This window comes from Bufo bufo, chromosome 7 (assembly GCF_905171765.1).
Source record: "Bufo bufo chromosome 7, aBufBuf1.1, whole genome shotgun sequence".
In the NCBI taxonomy this organism is placed as follows: domain Eukaryota; kingdom Metazoa; phylum Chordata; class Amphibia; order Anura; family Bufonidae; genus Bufo; species Bufo bufo.
Window position 1 is genome coordinate 154496550 of NC_053395.1, and position 26229 is coordinate 154522778.

At 41.8% G+C, this 26229-nt stretch overlaps 1 protein-coding gene across 1 annotated transcript in view; it reads right to left on the reverse strand.

The window, feature by feature from the left end:
* The window catches only part of TSPEAR (thrombospondin type laminin G domain and EAR repeats), a 144944-nt gene that overhangs the window by 54053 nt on the left and 64662 nt on the right, over nt 1-26229 (reverse strand). The window contains exons 5-7 of the mRNA XM_040440256.1: nt 25777-25936; nt 24981-25112; nt 19448-19680 (exon numbers count right to left, since the gene is read on the reverse strand). Of these exons, the coding sequence (XP_040296190.1) occupies nt 19448-19680; nt 24981-25112; nt 25777-25936 (525 nt within the window). The remainder of the gene's footprint in view (nt 1-19447; nt 19681-24980; nt 25113-25776; nt 25937-26229) is intronic.

Genomic DNA, 26229 nt, shown 5'->3' on the forward strand with positions numbered 1-26229 from the left:
CCTGCACCCCCGAATGATTTTATGGTGGCGGGAGGTGCAGGGGGAGGGTTGTGGGCGGTGCGGGAGGCGGGCGGTGCGGCAGGCGGGATCGCGATCCCCCGCCCGCCTCCCCTTGTATAATCGTTGGTTTCTAGTGGGTATACCAGGGTGCCAGCACATTGCTGGCACCCTGGTATAAAAGGCTGACATCTGCGATGCGATTTCAGCCGTTTAACCCTTTCCATACAGCGGTCCGTACGGACCGCTGTATGGAAAAGGTTAACAGCGCACGGAGCTCCCTCCCTCTCCCATCGGGGGGCTGCTGTGCCTTTGCAGCCCCCCGATGGGGAGGGAGAGAGCCCCCAGACAGCCCCCCGACAGATCCCCTCCTTACCCTTCCCCGTCTGCGCAGTTCTGGCCAGTACTGAGCAGACGGGGAAGGTTCCCATGGCAACAGGACGCCTCTCAGGCGTCCTGCTGTCCATGGTGCTGAACAGATCTGTGCTAAAAGGCATAGATCTGTTCAGACAAGTGTAAAATACAGTGCAGTACAATATATATTGTACTGTACTGTATTATACAGACATCAGACCCACTGGATCTTCAAGAGCCAAGTGGGTCTGGGTCAAAAAAAAAGTGAATAAAAGTGAAAAAAAAGTAAAAATCAAAAAACACATTTATCACTGATTAAAAATGAAAAAAATAAAATTCCCTACACATGTTTGGTATCGCCGCGTCCGTAACGACCTGATCTATAAAACGGTCATGTTACTTTACCCGAACGGTGAACGCCATAAAAATAAAAAATAAAAAAACTATGATGAAATTGAAATTTTGCCCACCTTACTTCCCAAAAAAGGTAATAAAAGTGATCAAAAAAGTCGCATGTACGCCAAAATTGTAACAATCAAACCGTCATCTCATCCCGCAAAAATCATACCCTACCCAAGATAATCGCCCAAAAACTGAAAAAACTATGGCTCTTAGACTATGGAAACACTAAAACATGATTTTTTTTGTTTCAAAAATGAAATCATTGTGTAAAACTTACATAAATAAAAAAAATTGTATACATATTAGGTATCGCCGCGTCCGTGACAACCTGCTCTATAAAATTACCACATGATCTAACCTGTCAGATGAATGTTGTAAATAACAAAAAATAAAAACGTGCCAAAAAATCTATTTCTTGTTACCTTGCCGCACAAAAAGTGTAATATAGAGCAACCAAAAATCATATGTACCCTAAACTAGTACCAACAAAACTGCCAACCTATCCCGTAGTTTCTAAAATGGGGTCACTTTTTTGGAGTTTCTACTCTAGGGGTGCATCAGGGGGCTTCAAATGGGACATGGTGTAAAAAAAAAAACTGTCGAACAAAACCTGCCTTCCAAAAACTGTATGGCATTCCTTTCCTTCTGCGCCCTGCCGTGTGCCCGTACAGCTGTTTACGACCACATATGGGGTGTTTCTGTAAACTACAGAATCAGAGCCATAAATATTGAGTTTTGTTTGGCTGTTAACCCTTGCTTTGTAACTGGAAAAAAAAAATTAAAATGGAAAATCTGCCCAAAAAATGAAATTCTCAAATTTCATCGCCATTTGCCAATAACTCTTGTGCAACACCTAAAGGGTTAACGACGTATGTAAAATCAGTTTTGAATACCTTGAGGGGTGTAGTTTCTTAGATGGGGTCACTTTTAGGGAGTTTCTCCTCTAGGGGTGCATCAGGGGGGGCTTCAAATGGGACATGGTATAAATAAACCAGTCCATAAAAATCAGCCTTCCAAAAACCAAACGGCGCACCTTTCACTCTACGCCCCGCTGTGTGGCCGTACAGTAGTTTACGGCCACATATTGGGTGTTTCTGTAAACGGCAGAGTCAGGGCAATAAAGATACAGTCTTGTTTGGCTGTTAACCCTTGGTTTGTTAGTGGAAAAAATGGGTTAAAATGAAAAATTAGAGAAAAAAATGAAATTCTCAAATTTTCTCCCCATTTGCCAATAACTCTTATGCAACACCTAAAGGGTTAACAACGTATGCAAAATCAGTTTTGAATACCTTGAGGGGTGTAGTTTCTTAGATGGGGTCATTTTTGGGTGGTTTCTATTATGTAAGCCTCGCAAAGTGACTTGAGACCTGAACTGGTCCCTAAAAATTGAGTTTTTGTAAATTTCTGAAAAATTTCAAGATTTGCTTCTAAACTTCTAAGCCTTATAACATCCCCAAAAAATAAAATATCATTCCCAAAACAATTCAAACATGAAGTGGACATATGGGGAATGTAAAGTCATCACAATTTTTGGGGGTATTACTATGTATTACAGAAGTAGAGAAACTGAAACTTTGAAATTTGCAAATTTTTCCAAATTTTTGTTAAATCAGGTATTTTTTGGTGTAAAAAAAATAATTTTTTTGACTTCATTTTACCAGTGTCATGAAGTACAATATGTGACGAAAAAACAATCTCAGAACGGCCTGGATAAGTCAAAGCGTTTTAAAGTTATCAGCACTTAAAGGGACTCTGGTCAGATTTGCAAAAAATGGCCTGGTCCTAAGGTGTAAAAAGGCTGTGTCCTTAAGGGGTTAAGAGTGCCCAGATGACCCTCAAAGCCTCTTCTTAGACCAGTGAATCATGTTCATTGGTCACATGGCCAATTTGCAGCTCAGTCCCTTTCAAGTGAATGGGATTGAGCTGCAATACAAAGCACAGCCACTATACAATGTATGGCGCCGTGCTTGTTATGCTGAGAGAAGGTCACATTTTTCACCGGAGTACTGCGGCCCCTTCAAACAGCTGATTGGTGTTGGTGCTGGATGTCGTATCTCCACCATTCAGACATTCAGGTCATTGATATTGAACTCCTGAAAAACTTTAAAGGGGTCATGCACTTTGAACAGGAGGCGCAGGTCAAACCCCCACCCCCTGGGCAGACCTGCTTACCGATGCTGGCTCTTGGCTCCTGAACTCTCCGGCCTCCGCTGCTCCATATGGGTCCCTGAAAGTAAACTTAGGGTTTGATGCTGCTACAGCTATTTGCTGGCTGCAGCTGTGACAATGCTCATGTGACGAAAGGGGACTAGGTCCCCGATGCGGCCAGAGATTGGCTGCAGCAGCGTCAAACTGGAAGTTTACATCCAGGGACCCAAGCAAAGCAGTGAACGCAGGAGCCAAGATCCAGCAGCGGCAAGCAGGTAAGTATGCTTCCTTTTTCTAGTCTGCCCAGGAGGGGGATTTGCCAACCTCCCCTTAAACAAACCTGCACAGCCCTTTTAAGATTTTAAGGGGTTTGTTTCATTAATCAGCTGAAGGTAATCTTTTGTTTAAATGCCTGCAACAGGTTGTCATAAGGATTTTATGCCTACCTGAAGATGAATATATGTGCAATAGCCAATATGTAGATGGATATGTAAATCAACACTCTTACTGCCCATTCTTCAGCTCTTGAAGGCAAACCATCATCAAACACTAGATTTCATTTTTAAGTTCAATAAACTATTATGGTCTGTCAAAGCCAACTGCGCCAAAACCAACACCCATTGCAGAGAGCATATGACTCTGTAGTTCAACTGCTCATCGCCTGCCAGGCAGCATTAAAGCAGCTTTACATGCCATTCTGAATAACATATTCTGGATGGTGTTTACCTAGGGTTTACCAGCTTTGCTTTCCAAGACTTGTGTGTAAAAGCCTAATAGAATTCAAATTGCAAAGTATGAGAACATCTAATGTTTGTTCCATTTAACCCTCATTGTATATAAAAATGAGATTCCTTAGCAGTTGATACCTTTTAATGGTTAACTGAAAAGATGATGACAAAATTGCAAGCTTTTGAGACTACTCAGGTCTGACCTGACCTCAAGCCTGACCTGAGTAGTCCTGAAAGCTGGCAGTTTTGTCATCTTTTCAGTTAGCCATGAAAAGTTGTCAACTACTAAGGAATCAATTTAAAAAAAAAATATTTTCTATTTATTGGATAACACGGCAGAAAGATATATTTTTTACCCTCTTTGTGGAGAGTAGAATGTCTATTGCTAATACCAGGGAGTGAGGAACAGCATTTATACAAGGATGAGACTGGGGCTTCCTCCTTGGTCAGGACCAAGCTTATTGGCCTCCTATTACTATTTCCCAAGTTGAATTATTTCACTTTTAAAAGAAATTCAGGGCCGTTACAGTGAATGTCTGAACTGGTATATTTTGTTAATAAATATTATCGAGTTGTTTTAAAACATGAGGCTCCTTTAATATCCGTTTCTACACATGAGGGAAACAACAGTCACAACAACATGACAGGAAGAGGTGGGAACAGAAGAACCACATAAAGCACCAGTGCTGAAAACCATTAATCACACAGCCGAAAAACATAAGAACACATGTTGGAAATGTCAGATGGAATGCCACAACAAAAAGTTAACGTTTCATTCTATCACCCACAACTAATTACATGCTTTCTTATTTATGTCCTTAAAGGCTCATTCTCACCAGCAAGATCTGTCTGGGTTGTATTATAATGCCGCAAGCTGCATGCCAATTTCTAGTTTGCCTCTGCAGATATTCTAAGGCCTCATTCACATGCTTGTATTTGCAGTCCGTGTCCTATCTGCATTATTTGCAGATGGCACACGGACCCTTTCATTTCTAGGGGACTGCAAAAAAGCGTACAGAACACAGATGTCATGCGTGTGCTGCCTGCATCCGGTCAGCTGTGCTTCAAATTATAGTACATGTCATATTCTTGTCTGTTTCACGGACAAGAATAGTCATTTTGACAATGGGGCCCACAATAAGTGCAGGAGGAAAATGGTCGATATCCACATTTTGCGGATCTGTGATTTGCCCAACTAGATCCAGAGGTTAGTGTATGAAACTGCTGTAATATAGGAAAACAAGCTACTTCTCATCTTTATTTCCATCCTCACTCATTATTTGTAAGGAACATAACAGAACATTACACAATGCAGTAAAACTGCAATATAAAGAATAAAGAAAACTTGGTCTAAAGGATACAGATGTTCCTACCAGGGGTGAAACTATCATTCATAGAGCCCCATAGCAAAATATGATGGGGCCTCCAGCACCTAGTTTAAGAAAATTAAAACAGCAGCATAACTAGCAATAATAATGGTAGGTATAGTAGCACCATATACCTAAAAACCCACATTATAGCAAAAAACACCTAATTGTTATTTACTTCCAAAAGGTACAATTTTCTTGCACCTGATAGCCCTCCCCCTTCAACCTCTGGGCCCCTCTGGTTGCTATGGCTGTAGTTCCTACCTTCACAAGTCATTAATGTAAGTTACGTTGCATTACAAGTTTTTCAGTAAGACTGTTTTCACATATAGTGGAGATGGCTCATGGCAGAAACTGACTGAAATTCACGACAAAATGCACGTGTCAAATGCAAATTTTGCTGTGGATGTTGGCACCGTTTTTTGCCCTAAGTTATGTTAAACTTAGGCTACATTCACTTCTCTGTTACATTCACTTCTCTGTTAAGGAGATCCAGTTGTCTTATACAGCACAAATGCCAGCTGTAAGCCGGACAATAAATTGTTGCATGCAACGGTTTTTGTTCAGCCGAAACCCAGCATTTATGCCGGCAAGTGGCCGGATCACCGCTGGACCTCATTGCGGTGCAAGGTAATTTAGTGGGAAAATACAATGAGGTCCTACGGTGATCCGGCCACTTTCCGGCATAAATGCTGGGTTTCGGCTGGACAAAAATGCGAGATCCGGCAGACTGCTCTGTGCCAGAACAGCCTCAAGGATTTCCTAACAAAGATGTGAATGAGGCCTTACCTGTCAGTCCAGAGCCACCTCCTGCTCCTATCTTTGGCCGGACCTAGCTGTTGGGCCAGCTCTGTCACTTCATGCAGACTGAGGCCTGTTTGCTAGAAAAGCCTCTACACCTCCATCTGTAGGGTGAATATGCACACTCCCTCTGGCTCCTAATCTTTACCAGATAATGGCTGGCAACCCTGGGGTTCCTAGGGCACCTTCCCCTGTGGGGAAAATGCCTGAGTAATAAAGTTCTTTAGCATTTAAGCACTCTGAAAAGGTGTTCTGTTCTACTGTCTGCCCATGTACTGACGTTTGCCTGTTTACCCATTTCATTGCCTGATCTGACCTGTGCCTGTTACCCGTATGGATTCTGCCTGCCCTGACCTTGGACCTATTACTGTACAGGGAGTGCAGAATTATTAGGCAAATGAGTATTTTGACCACATCATCCTCTTTATGCATGTTGTCTTACTCCAAGCTGTATAGGCTCGAAAGCCTACTACCAATTAAGCATATTAGGTGATGTGCATCTCTGTAATGAGAAGGGGTGTGGTCTAATGACATCAACACCCTATATCAGGTGTGCATAATTATTAGGCAACTTCCTTTCCTTTGGCAAAATGGGTCAAAAGAAGGACTTGACAGGCTCAAAAAAGTCAAAAATAGTGAGATATCTTGCAGAGGGATGCAGCACTCTTAAAATTGCAAAGCTTCTGAAGCATGATCATCAAACAATCAAGCGTTTCATTCAAAATAGTCAACAGGGTCGCAAGAAGCGTGTGGAAAAACCAGGCGCAAAATAACTGCCCATGAACTGAGAAAAGTCAAGCGTGCAGCTGCCAAGATGCCACTTGCCACCAGTTTGGCCATATTTCAGAGCTGCAACATCACTGGAGTGCCCAAAAGCACAAGGTGTGCAATACTCAGAGACATGGCCAAGGTAAGAAAGGCTGAAAGACGACCACCACTGAACAAGACACACAAGCTGAAACGTCAAGACTGGGCCAAGAAATATCTCAAGACTGATTTTTCTAAGGTTTTATGGACTGATGAAATGAGAGTGAGTCTTGATGGGCCAGATGGATGGGCCCGTGGCTGGATTGGTAAAGGGCAGAGAGCTCCAGTCCGACTCAGACGCCAGCAAGGTGGAGGTGGAGTACTGGTTTGGGCTGGTATCATCAAAGATGAGCTTGTGGGGCCTTTTCGGGTTGAGGATGGAGTCAGGCTCAACTCCCAGTCCTACTGCCAGTTTCTGGGAAGACACCTTCTTCAAGCAGTGGTACAGGAAGAAGTCTGCATCCTTCAAGAAAAACATGATTTTCATGCAGGACAATGCTCCATCACACGCGTCCAAGTACCTCCACAGCGTGGCTGGCAAGTAAGGGTATAAAAGAAGAAAATCTAATGACATGGCCTCCTTGTTCACCTGATCTGAACCCCATTGAGAACCTGTGGTCCATCATCAAATGTGAGATTTACAAGGAGGGAAAACAGTACACCTCTCTGACAGTGTCTGGGAGGCTGTGGTTGCTGCTGCACGCAATGTGATGGTGAACAGATCAAAACACTGACAGAATCCATGGATGGCAGGCTTTTGAGTGTCCTTGCAAAGAAAGGTGGCTATATTGGTCACTGATTTGTTTTTGTTTTGTTTTTGAATGTCAGAAATGTATATTTGTGAATGTTGAGATGTTATATTGGTTTCACTGGTAAAAATAAATAATTTAAATGGGTATATATTTGTTTTTTGTTAAGTTGCCTAATAATTATGCACAGTAATAGTCACCTGCACAAACAGATATCCCCCTAAAATAGCTAAAACTAAAAACAAACTAAAAACTACTTCCAAAAATATTCAGCTTTGATATTAATGAGTTTTTTGGGTTCATTGAGAACATGGTTGTTGTTCAATAATAAAATTAATCCTCAAAAAACAACTTGCCTAATAATTCGGCACTCCCTGTATTGCAGTAAATTCCTAAGAGACAAACAAGACTATATGGGGAAAGTATTTGATTGGAATAAGAGGAAACAATATAAGAAAAAATATCCTCGACGTGTAAAGAGTGATTATTGGATTACTGATTCAGATTCCAGTGCTTCCGATGACCCTGGTAATGGTATCGAGAAGGGGCCAACAGCTGAGGAAACTAAGGGCCCTTTGGGCTTAGTACCAGGAGGGGCGGTAGGAAGAAACCAAGGAATCAGGAAATCCAATCGCAAGAAAAAACAAGATTCTTGGAGATAATAGATTCTGATGCAGTCTCTGGCTGTAAAGAAAAAATGTTATTAATTTGAGTGCGAGCTGTCGCCGGACTGTATCTCAGCACTGAATAAGGGGCTTGGATACAGTCTGGTAGAACGGTTCGACGTGGTCACTTTTGAAGTAGACATGTTTAAATCTATGAGCAAAGTAAATCTGCATAAAATGTTCAGAGGTGTCTCAGTATAAGGGCTCATGCACACGACCGTATTCTTTCACGGTCCGCAAAACAGGGTTCCGTTGTTCCGTGATCCGTGACAGTTTTTTCGTCCATGGGTCTTCCTTGATTTTTGGAGGATCCACGGACATGAAAAAACTGTCGTTTTGGTGTCCGCCTGGCCGTGCGGAGCCAAACGGATCCGTCCTGAATTACAATGCAAGTCAATGGGGACGGATCCGTTTGACGTTGACACAATATGGTGCAATTTCAAACGGATCAGGCCCCCATTGACTTTCAATGTAAAGTCAGGAGTTAATATACCATAGGATCGGAGTTTTCTCCAATCCGATGGTATATTTTAACTTGAAGCGTCCCCATCACCATGGGAACGCCTCTATGTTAGACTATACTGTCGGATATGTCTATTGTAATATCATTGGTGGCCAGTGTGCGGCCTCCCCTCCCCCCCCCCCCCCCTACGCCCGATCGGTGGTGGCAGCGGAGATTCCGATCGGAGTCCCAGTTTAATCGCTCTGGGGCTCTGATCGGTAACCATGGCAACCAGGACGCTACTGCAGGCCTGGTTGCCATGGTTACTTAGCAATATTACAATATTAGAAGCATCACTTCATACTTACCTGCTGGCTTCTGCGATGTGTGTCCGGCCGGGAGCTCCTTCTACTGGTAAGTGACAGATCAATGCGCCGCACAGACCTGTCACTTTCTGCCGGACACACATCGCAGAAGCCAGCAGGTAAGTATGAAGTGATGCTTCTAATATTGTAATATTGCTAAGTAACCATGGCAACCAGGCCTGCAGTAGCGTCCTGGTTGCCATGGTTACCGATCGGAGCCCCAGAGCGATTAAACTGGGACTCCGATCGGAATCTCCGCTGCCACCAATGATCGGGCGGGGGGGGGGGGAGAGGGGAGGCCGCACACTGGCCACCAATGAAATTACAATAGAGGGGGGGGGGGCGGGGGAGGGGAGGCCGCACACTGGCCACCAATGATATTAATACAATAGAGGGGGGGCCGGGGGGGAGGCCGCACACTGGCCACCAAGGATATTAATACAATAGAGGGGGGGCCGGGGGGGGAGGCCGCACACTGGCCACCAATGATATTACAATAGGGGGGGGGCCGCACACTGGACACCAATGATATTCAAATTGGGGAGGGAGGGGGGTCTGCCCCCTGCTGCCTGGCAGCCCCTGATCTCTTATAGAGGGCTATGATATGCACAATTAACCCTTTAGGTGCAGCACCTGAGGGGTTAATTGTGTGGATCACAGCCCCCTGTAAGAGATCGGGTGCTGCCAGGCAGCAGGGGGCAGTCATGTACACAGTTCGTAGTATATTCTAACTAGAAGCGTCCCCATCACTATGGGAACGCCTCTGTTAGAATATACTGTCGGATTTGAGTTTTCATGAAGTGAAAACTCATCTCTGAAAAAGCTTTTATGCAGACGGATCAGCGGATCCGTCTGTATAAAAAGTAACCTACGGCCACGGATCACGGACGCGGATGCCAATCTTGTGTGCATCCGTGTTCTTTCACGGACCCATTGACTTGAATGGGTCCGTGAACTGTTGTCCGTCAAAAAAATAGGACAGGTCATATTTTTTTGACGGACAGGAAACGCGGATCACGGATGCGGCTGCAAAACGGTGCATTTTCCGATTTTTCCACGGACCCATTAAAAGTCAATGGGTCCACGAAAAAAAACGGAAAATGGCACAACGGCCACGGATGCACACAACGGTCGTGTGCATGAGGCCTAAGAGAAGGATATTAGAGAGGGAGAAATCCCGGTGAAAGTAGGTCCCCTAGGATTCCATATTTCTACACATTTAGAAGAATCTGAAATAACGTGTTTAGAATTCCTCACCGATATGGATTTAAAAACTGTACCTGAGAGATCAATAGGAGTGGTATTTGTGGGCGGAGTGAGTTCCACTTTTTGTCCCCCCTTGCCTGCTGGAAGTAGTGTTGATATATTTTATCATCAGGTTTTGAAAGAAGTTAAAGCCTTGGTATATCCAGTGGTTGATGATAATATTACAAAACGAGAAAAGGAAGCATTGGAATGGCTTCATTCTAAGGCTCCATTCACACATCCGCAATTCCATTCCGCATTTTGCGGAACGGAATTGCGGACCCATACATTTCTATGGGGCCGCACGACCTGCAATTTTGATCCTGAAAAAAATAGAACATGTCCTATTCTCTTAGTGCCGGCAATGTGCAGTCCGCAAAATGCGGAACGCACATTGCCGCTGTCCGTGTTTTGCGGATCCGTGGATCCGCAAAACACACACGGATGTGTGAATGGACCCTTATAAAGAAATTATTGTGAAACCTGCAGACAAGGGGGGCAATGTGGTATTGATGACCAGAGACTATTATATATCTGAAGCTACACAACAATTGGGGGATATTGATGTATATGATAAGCTATCGAAGGATCCCATCCAGATAATTCAGGTGCAACTGAAAGATCTTCTCCAGAAGCATATAGGTAGTGGAGTGCTCCCCCAAAAAATGCTGGAAAAGTTATATACCCATTGTTTCCATCAAAACCTTCATGGTACTTTTTACCCAAAGTACATAAGTCACTGGACCAACTACCAGGCTGCCCGATTGTGGCAGGGATTGGTTTAGTGACAGAGCCCCTGTCTAAATACATAGATTGGTTACTGAGACCATTATTGAGTAGTATCCCCTCATATCTACAGGAGACCAATGATTTCCTCCTGGCGCTGAGAGATTTTCAGTGGCAGGAGGGTTTCAGTTTGGTGTCATTAGATGTAGAAAGCTTATACACCCGCATACCGCAGACTATGGGGGTGAGGGCAGTGATGGAAGTACTCGAGGGTACAGATAATAGTAGCCAATATTGTAAATTCATTAAAGAGGGATTGGATTTTATTTTATCTAATAATGTATTTAGGTTTGGGAACCAATAGTACCGACAAAAGGAGGGCACGGCGATGGGAACCCCGGTCTCTTGCACATTCGCAAATATCTATCTAGCGCTATTAGAAGATAGGTTTTTATTCTCAATTAACAACCCATTTTTATGTCATATGTCTTACTCCAATTTTGCCTGACCCCTCTGTGCCCTGCTCCAGTGTCTGTATCCCCCATGGGTCAGCTGGTAACCTCACAGAGATTACGCCAGGTGGTAGCGGCTTGGTGGTTCCCTTACTGCAAACTCCAGATCCCTGCATAGTGCTAAAGAGTGTATACCAGGGGACTGCCAGGATAAACCTAAATTCAGATCTGTTGGTTAACTCACTCACTGCCATAATACATAGCAAATCCATATGAAAAGACAACAGACTTTTGGAAATCAACAGCATTCCCTTAGGGGCATGTATTATCTAAAATTATCTGTTTAAATCAAGTTTTGTTTTTAAAACCAAATTTCATGTTATTTGAAAAAAAAAATCTGAAATTTTGGAGAGAACATTTCTGACCAGTCAAGAGAGTTAATGGGGTTGTGGGAATAAACACAGTAACCACCGGACAGGCCGAGCAGCCAGCGTCTCACAGTTTTCATAACTCCCATAGCAGTAGATGGGAGCTAGACAAACAGCATGGCACAGCAAGCTACACTGTTTCTGTAACTCGCTGTTTGCATTGCTCCCATTCACTGCTGGGGGAGTTATGGAACCAGCAGAGGGCCGGCCGCTCAGATATTTCTATAAGTCCATCCTCCCCTGGCCAGAATTTACTGTGGCTATTTCCATCTTGGCCTTGAAAGACCAAGATGGGAAAGCCCCTTTAAGAAAAAATAGTAAGTGCATCATGTGTAGTATCGGCAGTAAATAATTACATAAAAATCGGCGGTGGTGGGCACAATTATGGTAAGTCTATTTAGGGGATTGCCAAATTCTTTCCCAGATTCTATCACAGTAGTTCCTATATACCAATGGTCAGCAAGACCAAAGAAAATTATGGACTAATCAGTACTGTTCCCAAATGGAGGGTAAACAGCAAAAGATATTTCTATTTTCTTTACTTATCAGTTATTTGTGTATTTAGAAAAAAGTGAATAAAACAAATAGAGCTCAATTAAAATACAACGCATTTCATGCCCATATGGGCACATCTTGGTATGGACACAAAATACATGTTTTTTCAGTGATCTCTTTTTGTTCGCTTCTCTGCAATGCAGATCCTAAATCTCATAGGAATACGTGGCCGCACTTTTTTCTGCAGAGAAAATGTAGCATTTCGCCATTCAGCTAATGCATAGATGGCTCAAGTCAACCAGAGTAAAAAACGCTGCTTGCTTGCACCTTTCCGCTGTGACTCATATGGGGGGTATAGGTCTCCTTTATGGTGCCCATATGTCACAATAAGGCATAAGAATAGGAAATATTGTGATGTGAAATGTTATGAGGGTTGGTAACTAGTAAATAGGGTTACTGGCTATTAGCTTACTCCCATAGTGGTATTTCAGTTTCCAGGAAAAATCCATAAACGGCTGTTTGACCCTTGCAGAACGACTAATTATATCAGGGTTGGCATTTATCTGATTGGTTTGATGATATAGACTTTTGCTGCTGGCCATTATAGTGTTCAATAGACTCAACACTAAGATAAACAAAGTGATACTTAAGTCGTGTACAACTGAAGAATAATTGAATTTGTAATATTTATCTAATTATAATGTACTTGATTAATCCATGATGAATCTATAACTGATGACTGAACAGCTCTGTAGGAACATCTATTAAATAAAAGTGAGGTGGGGGTTTACGGATAAAAGATCTAAGGAACAATAGATGACATGCATTACTAACTCCCACCACCACCACCCCAGGGCCGTTTTAACACATTGATGGGCCCAGCGCAAAGGTCTTTTGAGTGATCCCTATCAGCACACAGATTTATTCAGTGGACAATAGTGCAGCTTCTTTTCTCCAAGCCACCCAATCTCATAGGGGACCATAGCAAAATTTAGTAAGGGTCCCCCACCCCACCCTGTTTGCCAATACACATGTGCATCAATCCCTCCCACTCAATGCAGAAAGCAAATCAAAACCCATATATTTCAGAATTTACGGGGTTTTTTATTTAGCGGATTAAATTTCAATTAAAAAAACTGTAATAAAAAATCTCGCCGTTGGCCTCACCCTCTTGATCGAACTTCTGTGTCGGAAAAAGTGGAACAGGTGCTTCATAAATATGACACTCACTCTGAACACCATATTTCTCAATGTATTTCCACCAGACAACTGGCATAAATACACTGATCAATCTCCTGCTTCCCATCATATATTGCAAAGCTGTCTGCCTGCAGCTACCACTAGGGGGAGCTCAGAGCATAGGAGTTTATACAGTAACTGTAATAATCTCTTTGCACTGAGATCCCCCTAGTGGCAGCTGCATGAAAATGCAGTATGTTCAAAAGCAGTGGAAACCCAATGAACAGAAGTATGAAACAACGTCCAAAACAATGGAATATTTTGCATGTCCAACACCAAATTACCATTCTCTTATGGCTGAAAGGGTCCTTCCTGAAACCGATACAGCTATTATTGGGAATTTAAGCCATTATCATCATCAAACCGTCTGCCCAAAGCATAGCAGAACCAGGTTCGACAGACAGGTTATAATAGCATGCTAAAATGTCTAACACTTCTCCAATTTAGACAAATTGAAGGATTACCAAACACCAAGGAGTATGATTATAACAAACTGTAAAGCAAAGTGTAAATAGACAGATTGCACACTACAAATATACACCTAGAGCACTATAGCGACACTTTGTCGTGGTGCGAATTCAGGCCCATACTGTATTTACTAATGTATCTGCCCAAAAAATCTGTCTAGTAAAAGTAGTGCAAAATGACAAAAATGTGCGCAATTTGCCACATCTGGGGTTTCTACACTTTTTTTTCCAACAAGGGGATGGATTTGGGCAGTGTAAAGGCTCCATAATTTGGGCTCAATCCTGGTGTAACAATTTGTCCCAAAGTAAGCCAACCAATAGTTGGTATAGAATCCGTGAAAAGTGTTTTATTCATCATCCAGCCTGAGCCCCCATGATAAATCTGGTGTAGGTCTAGACCGCCTGTCTAAGCTTACGCCATTTTAACAGTTAGTAAATCTGGGCCTCAGTGTTTACCTATAGGACAATCGCACGGTATCCAAGCTGGAAGGTCCCATGCTACTTCCTATCCTATTGCAATTGTATCACAGTCACATTTATTCCAGGATTTTACTGCAGCTTCAAAGAATATAATTCCTTAGGTAAGTCCTCCATCGTCACATGGTTAACTATGAGGGGCAAGGACTCCAAAACAGCTGTCTATATATGTGTTTCTCTAGTGTGGCGGGTATAATCTAACTGGCATACGATTTCCCATGGAAAATAAGCTTCCATACACAGCTATGTCTCTTCAATGAAAAATAATACCTCTCCTGAGCGTTTCATCCAGCCACCAGTATATGCTGCTCTGTGTTAGAGCCATAACCCCAAAACTGTTGTCTCTGGCATTATCTAATTTGCATACTTAAAATTCTAGGGGGGTCATTTATCAAACTGGTGTAAAGTAGAACTGCCTTAGTTGCCCATAGCAACCAATCAGATTCCACCTTTCATTTTCCAAAGGAGCTGTCCAAAATTAAAGGAGGAATCTGCTTGGTTGCTATGGGCAACTAAGCTAGTACACCATTTTGATAAATGACACACCCCCTTTTTATATCTTTTTCTATAGAAAGCTGGGTGACAGTTAATATGGCTACCATGACAACACTCATGTTGGTTGTCACTCAGCTTTCCTGGAGGTCTGATTAGAGTATTTATGCAGCAATATGAAATGTTGATGCATCCAATGGTTTGACTGGGAGTCACTTTTCATGCTGCCAGTTAATGCACGTTGTCCTTGTGATGTCTCATTCTGCCTAAGGTTCTCTGCCTCGGACTGCTCCCTGCGACACCTCGAGGTCATGCTGTCTCCTACATCGAAGGGCTCGCTTTTTTATTTAATTTTTTATCCACTCTGAATTCTCTCTCGTTTTCTCTGCCGACACGAGGAAGAGAACAACTTCCCAGCTGGTAGAACATAAGTCCCTGACACAGCTGTTTATGTATAAAGTGGTAATTTATTCACAGCATGTCCTTGCCTGTACTTCATACCTCCTGGGGTGTTTCATAATCGCACCAAAATCTTTTCATCATTTCTCTTGCTTTATGTTCAAACGACATAAAACAAACTGTACAGTGGCGGATCTGCTCGGCACCTAGGTTTATCAAAGCATGTTTCCCACAGAAGATAAGGCAAATGCTAGAAAAATACGCTCTTTAACAAACGCCGACATCCCCATTGCATATTGATTCTATCGGGGGGCAGAATCTTGTCTAAACCAACCGGGAGTACATTCTTTTAGAATTTAAAAGCTAGATATTTGCCCAGGATAATGCAAGGCACGGAGCAGGTGTCCTTGGGGTACAAAGGATTTTAATTCCATATGGGCTAGTGTTTTCTTACTGTACCTTTGGAATGTCTTTAAACTCACCTTGAAAGCAGTTCAAATTTGGTCATTATTATTCGCAGACTCAAAAGTGTATAATATTAAATTTAAGAGATACATTTATAATCTGCATACAGACGAAATATATTCGCAAGTAAAAAACTCCACGTCAGTCTTACAGTCCATACAGAATGCTAGGCTAAGGTAGCTGTACCAGAATTAGGGAATTTCAGATAATCATGATCTGTTGACTTGTAATATTCTGAAAAAATATATCCTGGCACTAAGATGCCTAAGGGCTCTTTCACACTTGCGTTGTCCGGATCCGGCGTGTACTCCATTTGCCGGAGGTGCCCGCCGGATCCGTAACAACGCAAGTGAACTGAAAGCATTTGAAGACGGATCCGTCTTCAAAATGCGTTCAGTGTTACTATGGCACCCAGGACGCTATTAAAGTCCTGTTTGCCATGGTAAAGTGTAGTGGGGAGCGGGGGAGCAGTATACTTACCGTCCGTGCGGCTCCCAGGGCGCTCCAGAATGACGTCAGAGCGCCCTATGCGCATGGATGACGTGATCCATGTGATCACGTCACCCATGCGCGTGGGGCGCCCTGACGTCACTCTGAAGCGCCCCGGGAGCCGCACGGACGGTAAGTATACTGCTCCCCTGCTCCCCACTACACTTTACTATGGCAAACAGGACTTTAGTGTCCTGGGAGCCATGGTAACCATTCAGAAAAAGCTAAACGTTGGAACGACATTTAGCTTAAGGCCGGATCCGGATTAATGCCTTTCAATGGGCATTCATTCCGGATCTGGCCTTGCGGCAAGTGTTCAGGATTTTTGACCGGAGCAAAAAGCGCAGCATGCTGCGGTATTTTCTCCGGCCAAAAAACGTTCCGTTCCGGAACTGAAGACATCCTGATGCATCCTGAACGGATTTCTCTCCATTCAGAATGCATTAGGATAATCCTGATCAGGATTCTTCCGGCATAGAGCCCCGACGACGGAACTCTATGCCGGAAGAAAAGAACGCAAGTGTGAAAGAGCCCTAAGGGGAGTTATAAGAGTAGATGCCGAGCTCCAGCTATACTGGCCCCTCTCTCAGAATTTGGGGCTGCTATAATCTACTCGCTCAGTGGCAGTGCTCCCGGAGGAGACTTCTGTCAGTCTAATTCACTCTCTCACTCTTCTAGCTACCTCTATGTACCTTAAAATAACCCTGATTTAGTTGTGGCATATCCTGTGGCTAATGGCATATTTTCAGCAGTTTTTTCAGCAGCTAATGGAATATAATTGCATAATAAGATATAGTGAAAAATAAAAGCATTTACAGCAGTTCAATCTATTACTATTAGGGCTCCTCCACACACTTTAACTGTTTTTCAGCATTATAAAGTGCATGTAAAAGCATTTTTTAGGATTTTGCATATGCATTTTTGAGCCTCTATAGAGAAGCCTATGGAAAATAATTCAGAAAAAAACACTCAAAACAGCAGTGAAATGCATAAAAACACTTCATGTGAAATCCACCTTACTATAGCAAACTATGAGGCACAAGGGTGTAGCTGGAGTGGAGGGGGGGGGGGGGGCAAACAAGCCACTGTTTTACATTCATAAAAGGCTAGGGCAGCGAAGGAAAGCCTAGACACACTCTGATGAGGCAGAGGGCATCCAGTGAGTTGTCAGGAACATGCATTTTCAAGAGAAGCCAAAAGGGAGGGAGTATGTTTCTAAAGAGCAACAGGTAGTTTTTTATATTCAACCAGTTAAAAACAACTAAAAGAAAAAAATGAACACAAGAAGGTCTACTAAATACATCAAAGGGGTTTTCTAAGAGAACATCCTACGGATGTAGCAGGGTTAACGCTCAAACTCTAAACTCCAATTTCTTAACTCATCATGATATCCTGAAACAAAATCCATTGAAAAGCAATTGAAGGTGTTTGCTTTACACAATTAGTTTAGATAACAGATCTCATAAAGCATGTGATTCTAACTCTACTACATCGAATCCTGGTACCTTCATTGATCAACTGTTTGAAGATGATGCAGTGACCTAGTGGGCACTGGCACTATGACCTTTTCCCCGGCCACCAATGTCTCATTCATAGGTCATAGCATACCAAACCTAGAGCTGTACATTGAACAGTGGCTGTGTTTAGTATTGTAGCCCAGGCACAGTCACCTGAATGGAACTGAGCGGCACATAGGCCATATGACAAATAAATGTGACGTCAAAAGAGGCCGCAGCGTTGTGGCCTCTACAAACAGTTGATTGGTAAGATTGCCAGGAGTTGGACCCCCACATATTAATGACTTATTCTGAGGACAGGACATCAAAATTGTACTCCATGAAACCCCCTTGGATTCATAATTGCATTTCCTTCTTCTTCATACATCTCTTCAATAATGTATTTTACATTCATTTTCCACATTTTTCCTACGAACTTTTCCTAAATCAAACTAGTGGCTGCAGCTGACCATAGACACATTACCTACTATGAGTGTACCTAAATGATCATTTCTAAATAACGTTGGTAAAATAACTCCATACACACCTTACCGATTCCCAAACCGCTCCCGACAGTCTCTGCTTCCTGGTCCCTCTCGAAACACAGGAAATGACTGTTCAGTCAGTCACTGACCACAGTGGTGACCATCCTCAGCCAATGATTGGTGTTGAGAGGGGCCAGAAAGCAGGGATCGGTGGGGGTCTTTGAAGTATTTAAAGATCAGTACTTATTTTACACTATGCAGAACCTATAAAACAATGTAAAGGGTGGAGCAACCTCTTTACCATATTATCTCTCAGTGCTACACCTTTCAATATTGGCAAAAAGTTGAGAAGGAAAATAAGTACATCCTTTACCAAATCAGGCCTAGCATATTATGAGAAAAAAGGAAACAATGAACACAACATAGATAAAATGAAATAAATCATGAACATTAAATGTAGAAACCTTAAGATCTAAAGAGAAAGTAGAACATATAGACAAATAGGAAAAACATATTCATATGGTCACCAAGAGTAACAATGAAGATCAATAAATTGTGACCCACATTAAATAGAAAGATCTGTAAATGATATTAGCTCATGGATGACAATGGACCAAATGAACAGTGAAATTATTATGTCTAGTGGAAGTTTCATAATGTATGCTTAGGTTGTACTGTACTAATGTACTTAAAGGGGTTGGCCACTTTTTCATTACTGTTGACCAACGTGTTTGTAAGATGATTATATGGCACTTACTAGTATAGCCTTTGATCATATTCTGTGCCATTTTCTATTTCTCATAAGGAATGCTCCAAGTCTTTAGTGCTATCCTCACAGAAGTCTAGTCCATAAAATGGCTGCTGATGGAGGATCATGTGACCAGGCAAATCACCTCCATGTAATGCCTCCTCCATTCAAATATACTGCACCTGCCATCTGCATTTGCCCTGTTGCCAGTTTGGTGCAAGTTCAGTGTGTTTGAATGGAGAAGACTGAGTGATGTGTCTGGTCAGCAGCAGTCACCTTCTGGACAGAACCTCTATGCAGAAAGCACAAAAGATTTGCCTAACAAGGCATGGGCATGGCTTATAAATTATAGCAAATGGCACAGAATATCAATGAAGGCTATATTAATAAGTGCCACATAGTCATCTTACCTACACATTGGTCGACAGTAGCCAGAAAGTAGCCAACCCCTTTAAGCCTTCATCAAAGAGTATTAAACCCCAAGTATTTGTTGGGCCTATGGATGCAATAGATTCTCACCCTTTTTTCTATTGTGAAGTGCTTCCAGGCTTGGGCTTGGTAGGTAGAAAAGTACTGGTGAATTATAAATTTTCCGTTGATCCACTTGTACAGGGCTGAGCCAGGCTGGTTGTTCTTGTTAGCCATTACAGCAAAATAACCCACATTTGGGATAAAGAAGATCTCCAACCCCATCGATTCTGAAGCAGTGGCAAGGTTCTGATAGTCCTCCACATAGTCAAGCTTCTCCTTTCCTGGTAACAGTTAAAAACATAGAACATTACCGCAGGTACAATTCACAGGCACTTTTTGCCCTGCAAGATGAAGGCTTATTTTGGCTTTTCGTTGAATTTCAGGCAATATTTAAAATTGGACCAATTAATTTCAACTGCTGAAAGCTGTTAATATTTCTACCCGGTAACTTGTTGAAGCTTAGAGAGGTCTAACATTTCCTATAACACTTCTCTTGAAAGGCATTTATTGTATTTCTAGGCATTAAGAACACAGCCTATGCACAATTCTGGTCATAACATAATTACTGTTAAGAGAATCAAAGCCAAATGAATTGACTTTGATCCGAATTTCATTTGGTGGCAAAAAAATATATATACATACCTCATCCATTTGCTTGCAGAGAGGCCATCTTGATTGATGGTTACATAACCACACCAGACCCCCGAGGGTTTGTGCGGCTATCTTGATTGAAGACATGGTGTGAAATCTCGCGCGGTGATGTGATGACGTCATCATGCTGGCCGGGCGCAGTGAAGTCATCGCTGATGACGACATTGTGTCAGGCCAGCGGTGACGTCACCATCCATCAAGATAGCCACAATGGCTTCTCCGCAAGCAAATGGATAAGGTGAGTATATATATATATATATATATATATATATATATAAATGTGTGTATATATATATATATTTTTTACCGGATTAACCCCTGGAGGCAAATAGTTGTAGCATCAGATGCCGTTATCAGCGATGAATGTGGTATCTGTGGAGTTCAATGACTTGGGGTGGCGTGATCGTCATTCCCTGTCATTGCACCAGCTACATACAAAGGAATGCGCTTCTTGAAGTAATTCGTTACAAATCAAATTTCTTTGTAAAATTCTGTGAAGCTGCCAAATCTAATTTTGCATAACTTTGCTCATCACTAAACATAATATCTGAACTTCATGCATTCACGTTGTTATGACGATTTCCAAGTATTCCACATAAGCCTCAGCTACATGTGTAAAACTTTAGTACATTAAATAATTTCACATGAGCGATGTTTACATCCAGACTGAACCCTGACCCATTCATTTCAAGGGGTATATGGACAGGACCATTGTTTCTCACTGACCATCTGTCTGTTCAGGAGAAATCACTGTTAAATCAGCATCCGTTGCTCCGTTCCGTGGCCCAGCAAAAAAAATATAACATGTCCTATTCTTGTCCGCGCTTTGAGGACAAGAATAGGCAGTTATATGTAAAGGCTGTCCGTGCCGTTCCGCAAATTGCGGAACACGCACGGACGCCATCCGTGTTTTGCAGATCCGCGATTTGTGGACCGCAAAACACACCACGGTCGCGTGCATGCGGCCTAAGCCAAAGTGCATGGCTAGGTTTCTATTTTTAATTTATCTCTTAAAAGAATTGGAAAACAATATCTAATATATTTGAATTTCATTCTGCTCATGTACCTTTTTAGAATCTATTCATACTTCTCAAGTTTTTGTTTATTCCTGTTATAATAATTCCTGTCATGTCATAGGGGCAACAAAAAAAATAAAAATTGAAGAGCCATGTGATGAGGCCACACCAACTGACACCACTGGCTTATAACTGTAACACCCCAGAATGGTGTTACCACTTCTGCACCTTGCTACTGTCTTTATTGGTCTAACCTCATGTCATCTTATGCATTTATTCCAGGTCCTCCAGGCTGTGCATTCCTAATCTGTTTGCAACTATTATGTTCATGTAATGTATCTGGTTCACCAGCAGGTGGCAGAAAACATGTCAGAGCTATATTTAGATAGAATGGAACCTTCCATTTCATTCTAACCCCTCTCTGGAGAGAGGTGGGCGAGTCCTACTTCCTGCAGGAAAGGTGGGGCATAAGTTCTAGTCAGTCTAGTTTACCCCCAGACAGGGGAAGAGTGTGAAAGGGCAAGTCTCTGCTGGACGTGCCCACGCCAGCTAGAGCACCTTAAGCTCTGCTGGCCATGGAGGCCAAAGCTTGAAGCCTCAGGAGCCAGGAGGAAAGTTCCCTGGCATAACCTAGAGTCAGACTACAGAGAAGAAGTGCAGCATGCAGAAGCCAAGTTATACAGCTAGCCTGTCAGTACAGCAGAGTCAGAGAGAAACGGATATAGCAGAGTGGAGTTTGCCTGCCAGTTTCCTGCTAAAGCCTGCTGGGACCAAGCCAAAGCCTTTAAACCGTTCTGGAGAACGTTTATGCAAAGTACAGCTGCCATTGAAGTCTGAATGGAACTGTATGTTGTCATGCAGGCATTAATACTATGTAATGTATCCTTGGGCTTACTGAACAGGACTGAACATCAAAATAGATCATCAGAATCTGATTGGCAATGTCCAACTCCTGGAGCGCAGCTACCTTCTCAAACAGCTGATCGTTGGGGTTCCCTGGTTTCGGACCTCCTGATCAGATTCTGATGATCTAGCCAAAGGATAGATCATCAGTAAAAAAAAGAACTGCAGAACCCCTTTAAATATTTGTAGTGCAGAACTGAAGGAAGCCTTACAGGACCTGCATGTGCTGGGTCAACATACAAGAAACATGTATGGGATAACTGAATAATAATTAATGCCACAAATACATCCTTGTGAGAGCTGGAAAGTTCTACATGTAAATATGTCTCTATGGTTGAATTATTTAATATTAAAACAAGAATTTTTCCTGAATATTTTATCTGTACACTTCAGACTAAGTATGGAAGGCTCCATAGATAAAAGCGGTAATCTATTTTTCCTCTGTCCATATTTTAAAAAAAAATGTATTAACCTCTGAATGCACTAAAGTCTGATTAACTTCAACAGTTTAGTGCATTCTAAAGAAATGGTTTAATTCCTTCATGCTGCCATAACAAGTAAGCTTGCTGAACATAATGTGATTTTCATTAAGATTACAAGAAATACAACCTGCCTGCAGTGTTCAAATACCCGTTTCTCCCTATCACCACTGCTGCAGAATATAACAATGACCATTCTGAACAATGTAGAGAAACCAACCGCTAACAATCCAATTATTCAGAATTGCTGTGTATTTCTAGAGGTTTCATAAAATCGTTAACATTACAAATATGTTATGTTCCAGGCAGAACCTACATACCACAGTGCATCACAAAATACCTCCCCATAAGCTGTCCCCCAGTGATGGCCAGCGCCAGATGCCACGTTCTGCTCTTCTACTCAGGGTGGCAATACAGTTGAATTGAGAAGTCAGGGCACCTACAGACACCTGCCAGGTACATAAGTACTTGACGCTCCCAGCATGAATTAACCCTGGAAGCAGCAGTAAAGAGGGCACAGACAGCCCCATGGGCATTTAGGTCATATGCCCAGTATGCCCCTGAGTGCCAACATCAGAAAAAGCAACAACATTTCTTCATGGTCAAAAAAAGATACTTTATGGATTGAATTTATATAGATGAAACCAACATATTTCTTTGAGGAAGGATGAGAATTAATGCCTTTTACCAATGTTTGATCATTTAAGTTGGAACTGTGAACCTATCAATCTTTCATTATGATTGCATATGCTAGGCAAAAGGTTATTGTTATGATGGCATATACTAGGCAAAACAAACAAAAGGTCCATTAAAACACTACCCCCAGGCCTACTTAACCTCACACTGGGTTCACATGGGCCGATGCTCAGGCCGGTTATTGGGGATAAACATTCCTATGAACACTTGTTCCCGATAATTGGGCCATCTAAAGCTAAACGCTCATTCATAAAGTGCAGCAATAGTTAATGCAAACAGTTAAATTATATTTTCTGGGCAGCAGATCATGCTGTCTAAATAGCACTCTGCTGGACAGAAACAATTCAGCTGTATGAGGACAAGCAATAGCAGTAGCGATTGTTCATCTTCACACAGTGAGGTGATCATTGCATGTAATTGATACTTGGCTGCTGGTCACGGCATGTAAATCCAGCATTACTAGTAATAGTAATATATATGTTATATTCATGACTAGAATATACCACAACTCTTCTGCTAAAATTAGTTATGCTCCATCTCCTGGTGTCCCAAGCACTGAAGAGTTCTCCCAGATCCTCCCTGCTTGGAAGTCGGGGCTACTATCTATCAGACAAAGGGAAGAGCCTATAAGAAAAAGTGACTCCACTATGGTAGATTCATCACATACCATACACGATCACTCATGCACTAGAATAAATACCAAACACTACATGTCCCATTAAATAGTCATGGTAATAGCTGATCTCTAGAGTTTCAGAAGACAGACCCACAATGATCAGTTGACTGTTGGGTATGCTTCATGTGGAAATTAGTTAACATAACATAACACCCATGTGAAAACAGAAATGACCTAATGGTTACTTGTATAGTCTTTTTTGGTCCTAACTTTAGTATCAATAGTTGCCACTAAGTGGTACATAAAATTTGATTCGAGTCTTTTACATCATTTATTGTAAGGCTCCTTCAACAGTATTGTGAGGATGTCCTTTTTAACACTGTGCCTGTCAAGGATTTGCCAGGTTAGTTCTTCTTGAGATAATTTACTACTTTGAGAATCTCAACCATTTGGAGACAATGGCTAAGAAACACAGTGGAAGAGTTCTTTAAAAGTTGCAGAACACTGTAAATCTTTAAAGCAAACCTATTGTGTTAGGTGATTTTTCAAAATAGGTAGATATGTGTTTGTACACGAGTAATGACACTATATCTGACCATTACATGGCTTATATCCTTTATATTCAGAAGATTTCCTATTTTGCAGGCTCTCTATAATGTCTCCCATGCAGCGCACACACAGACAAGAGGAGATCTTGCTCTCCTATGTCTCCCTTTTTTTAAACATACACACAGAAGCAGTAGAATTAAGGACATTGTACAACAGTACTGAGCAGTGTTGCTGTGAATCCGGCACTGAGGTAAGCTAGAACACTTACTAGATGTAGCATCTGTGCCAGTCTCTCTGCAGCAGCTCAGTCTCCAGTCTCCATAGATATCTATGGACAGCAGCTGTTAAAGCTGTCCCATGTCTACCTTTCTGATGATGGATTTTACCAGAGAATTGAGTGAGTGATCAGTGCAGGAGTCAGGGGGAGGGGGGAAGAGAAATGGTCAATAAGTGGAGAAACAGTTTTTTCCACAAATGCTCTTATCTTCGTGTGTATCACTGATTGGTGAAAAGTTTATTGCACAGTAGTGACTGTTTAAATCTAAGGTAGATTAAATGGATCTTACCATCATGGATGTTACCATTGCTACCACAGTTTTGTATTTTATAGTGTAATACATGAGAACTACAATCTTGGTCATCTATATATACATATATAATAGCATTCATACTTTCTAGTACGGGTATCCATTCAATGCCATTACAGAGGAAGAGACCCTTGAGAGATGTATCCATCCAGAATTGGGAAATTTCACTATCTGAGCATGGGGGCTTTGGACCTAAGGTCACCTTCATATCAGCTTCTAGAAAAAGGAAGATGTACAAATTAAAACACAGAACTCTTCACGACTGTGAAACAAAACTGAGTTTATTTTTCTCTATCTTTACAAAAATAACGTATTTTTCTACTATAGTCCTATATTTAGTGGTGAAAAAATGGTGAATATTTTTTAAAACGAATGCACGAACTAATATGAATGAATGTATTGCAGAGAGTGTGGGCAGACTTGTATATACCATATGTCCCTAGAGCAATATAATTTATCTGTATTTTCTCTTAGAATTTCGGCTATTCCACTTCCCCAAACTGTGGTCTTAAATAAATGATAATAATACAAATATTAACCTGATGGCTCTTTACATATAGATATTTGTGAAATAGCTATAAGTTAATATTTACAGCGGTAAAATATTCAGCTTGTACTCAGTTATGTTAAATTGTGCAAATCAATATTTTTCACACTTAAATGTATGGGGAAGGTAAACACAGCGTTTTTCATTATTTTAATTTCCAATTTGCAGAAGCAAATGAAATTCACTTAATCTTGTAGTTCAATTCCCTCATTTATTTGTATTAATGCACCAGCCAGAAGCCATGCTGATAAATCAAGAGATAAAAGAATATTATTATGGATTATTGCCACTATACTTTTAGGTGGGCATTAAAATGATCAGGTGTCTACCAACCATACGGGTACATCAGTTGAATTTCACTTCCTTCAGTCCTAAGTGGTAGCTCTTTCAGCACCTGGGGAATGGACAGCTCTGTAAGCCTTGGTCTGACATTAGGACATATAGTAGATGTTGCATCAGATCCTGGCAGAAGAACAAGTTGCCTCAACAAGCCCTGGAATACATAATACAGTCTTCTAACAACACACTTTTCAAAGAAGCAACTTTATACAGTAGCTGAGAATTTGTTACAATGTTACATAGAATATTCTATAAAGCAATAGAAATAGAACATGTGCTTGCAGAACCTCCTAGACTGCTGCTTGCTTTAGATTAGAAACCACAGATACGATTGAAACTTTGACCTCTTTTTATATTCACAGGATTCTTATGATATTAAGATGTTTCAGAATTCCATTTTACCTCCCGAAAGAAATCAGCTTGTATCACATTATTTCTCAGCAGGAA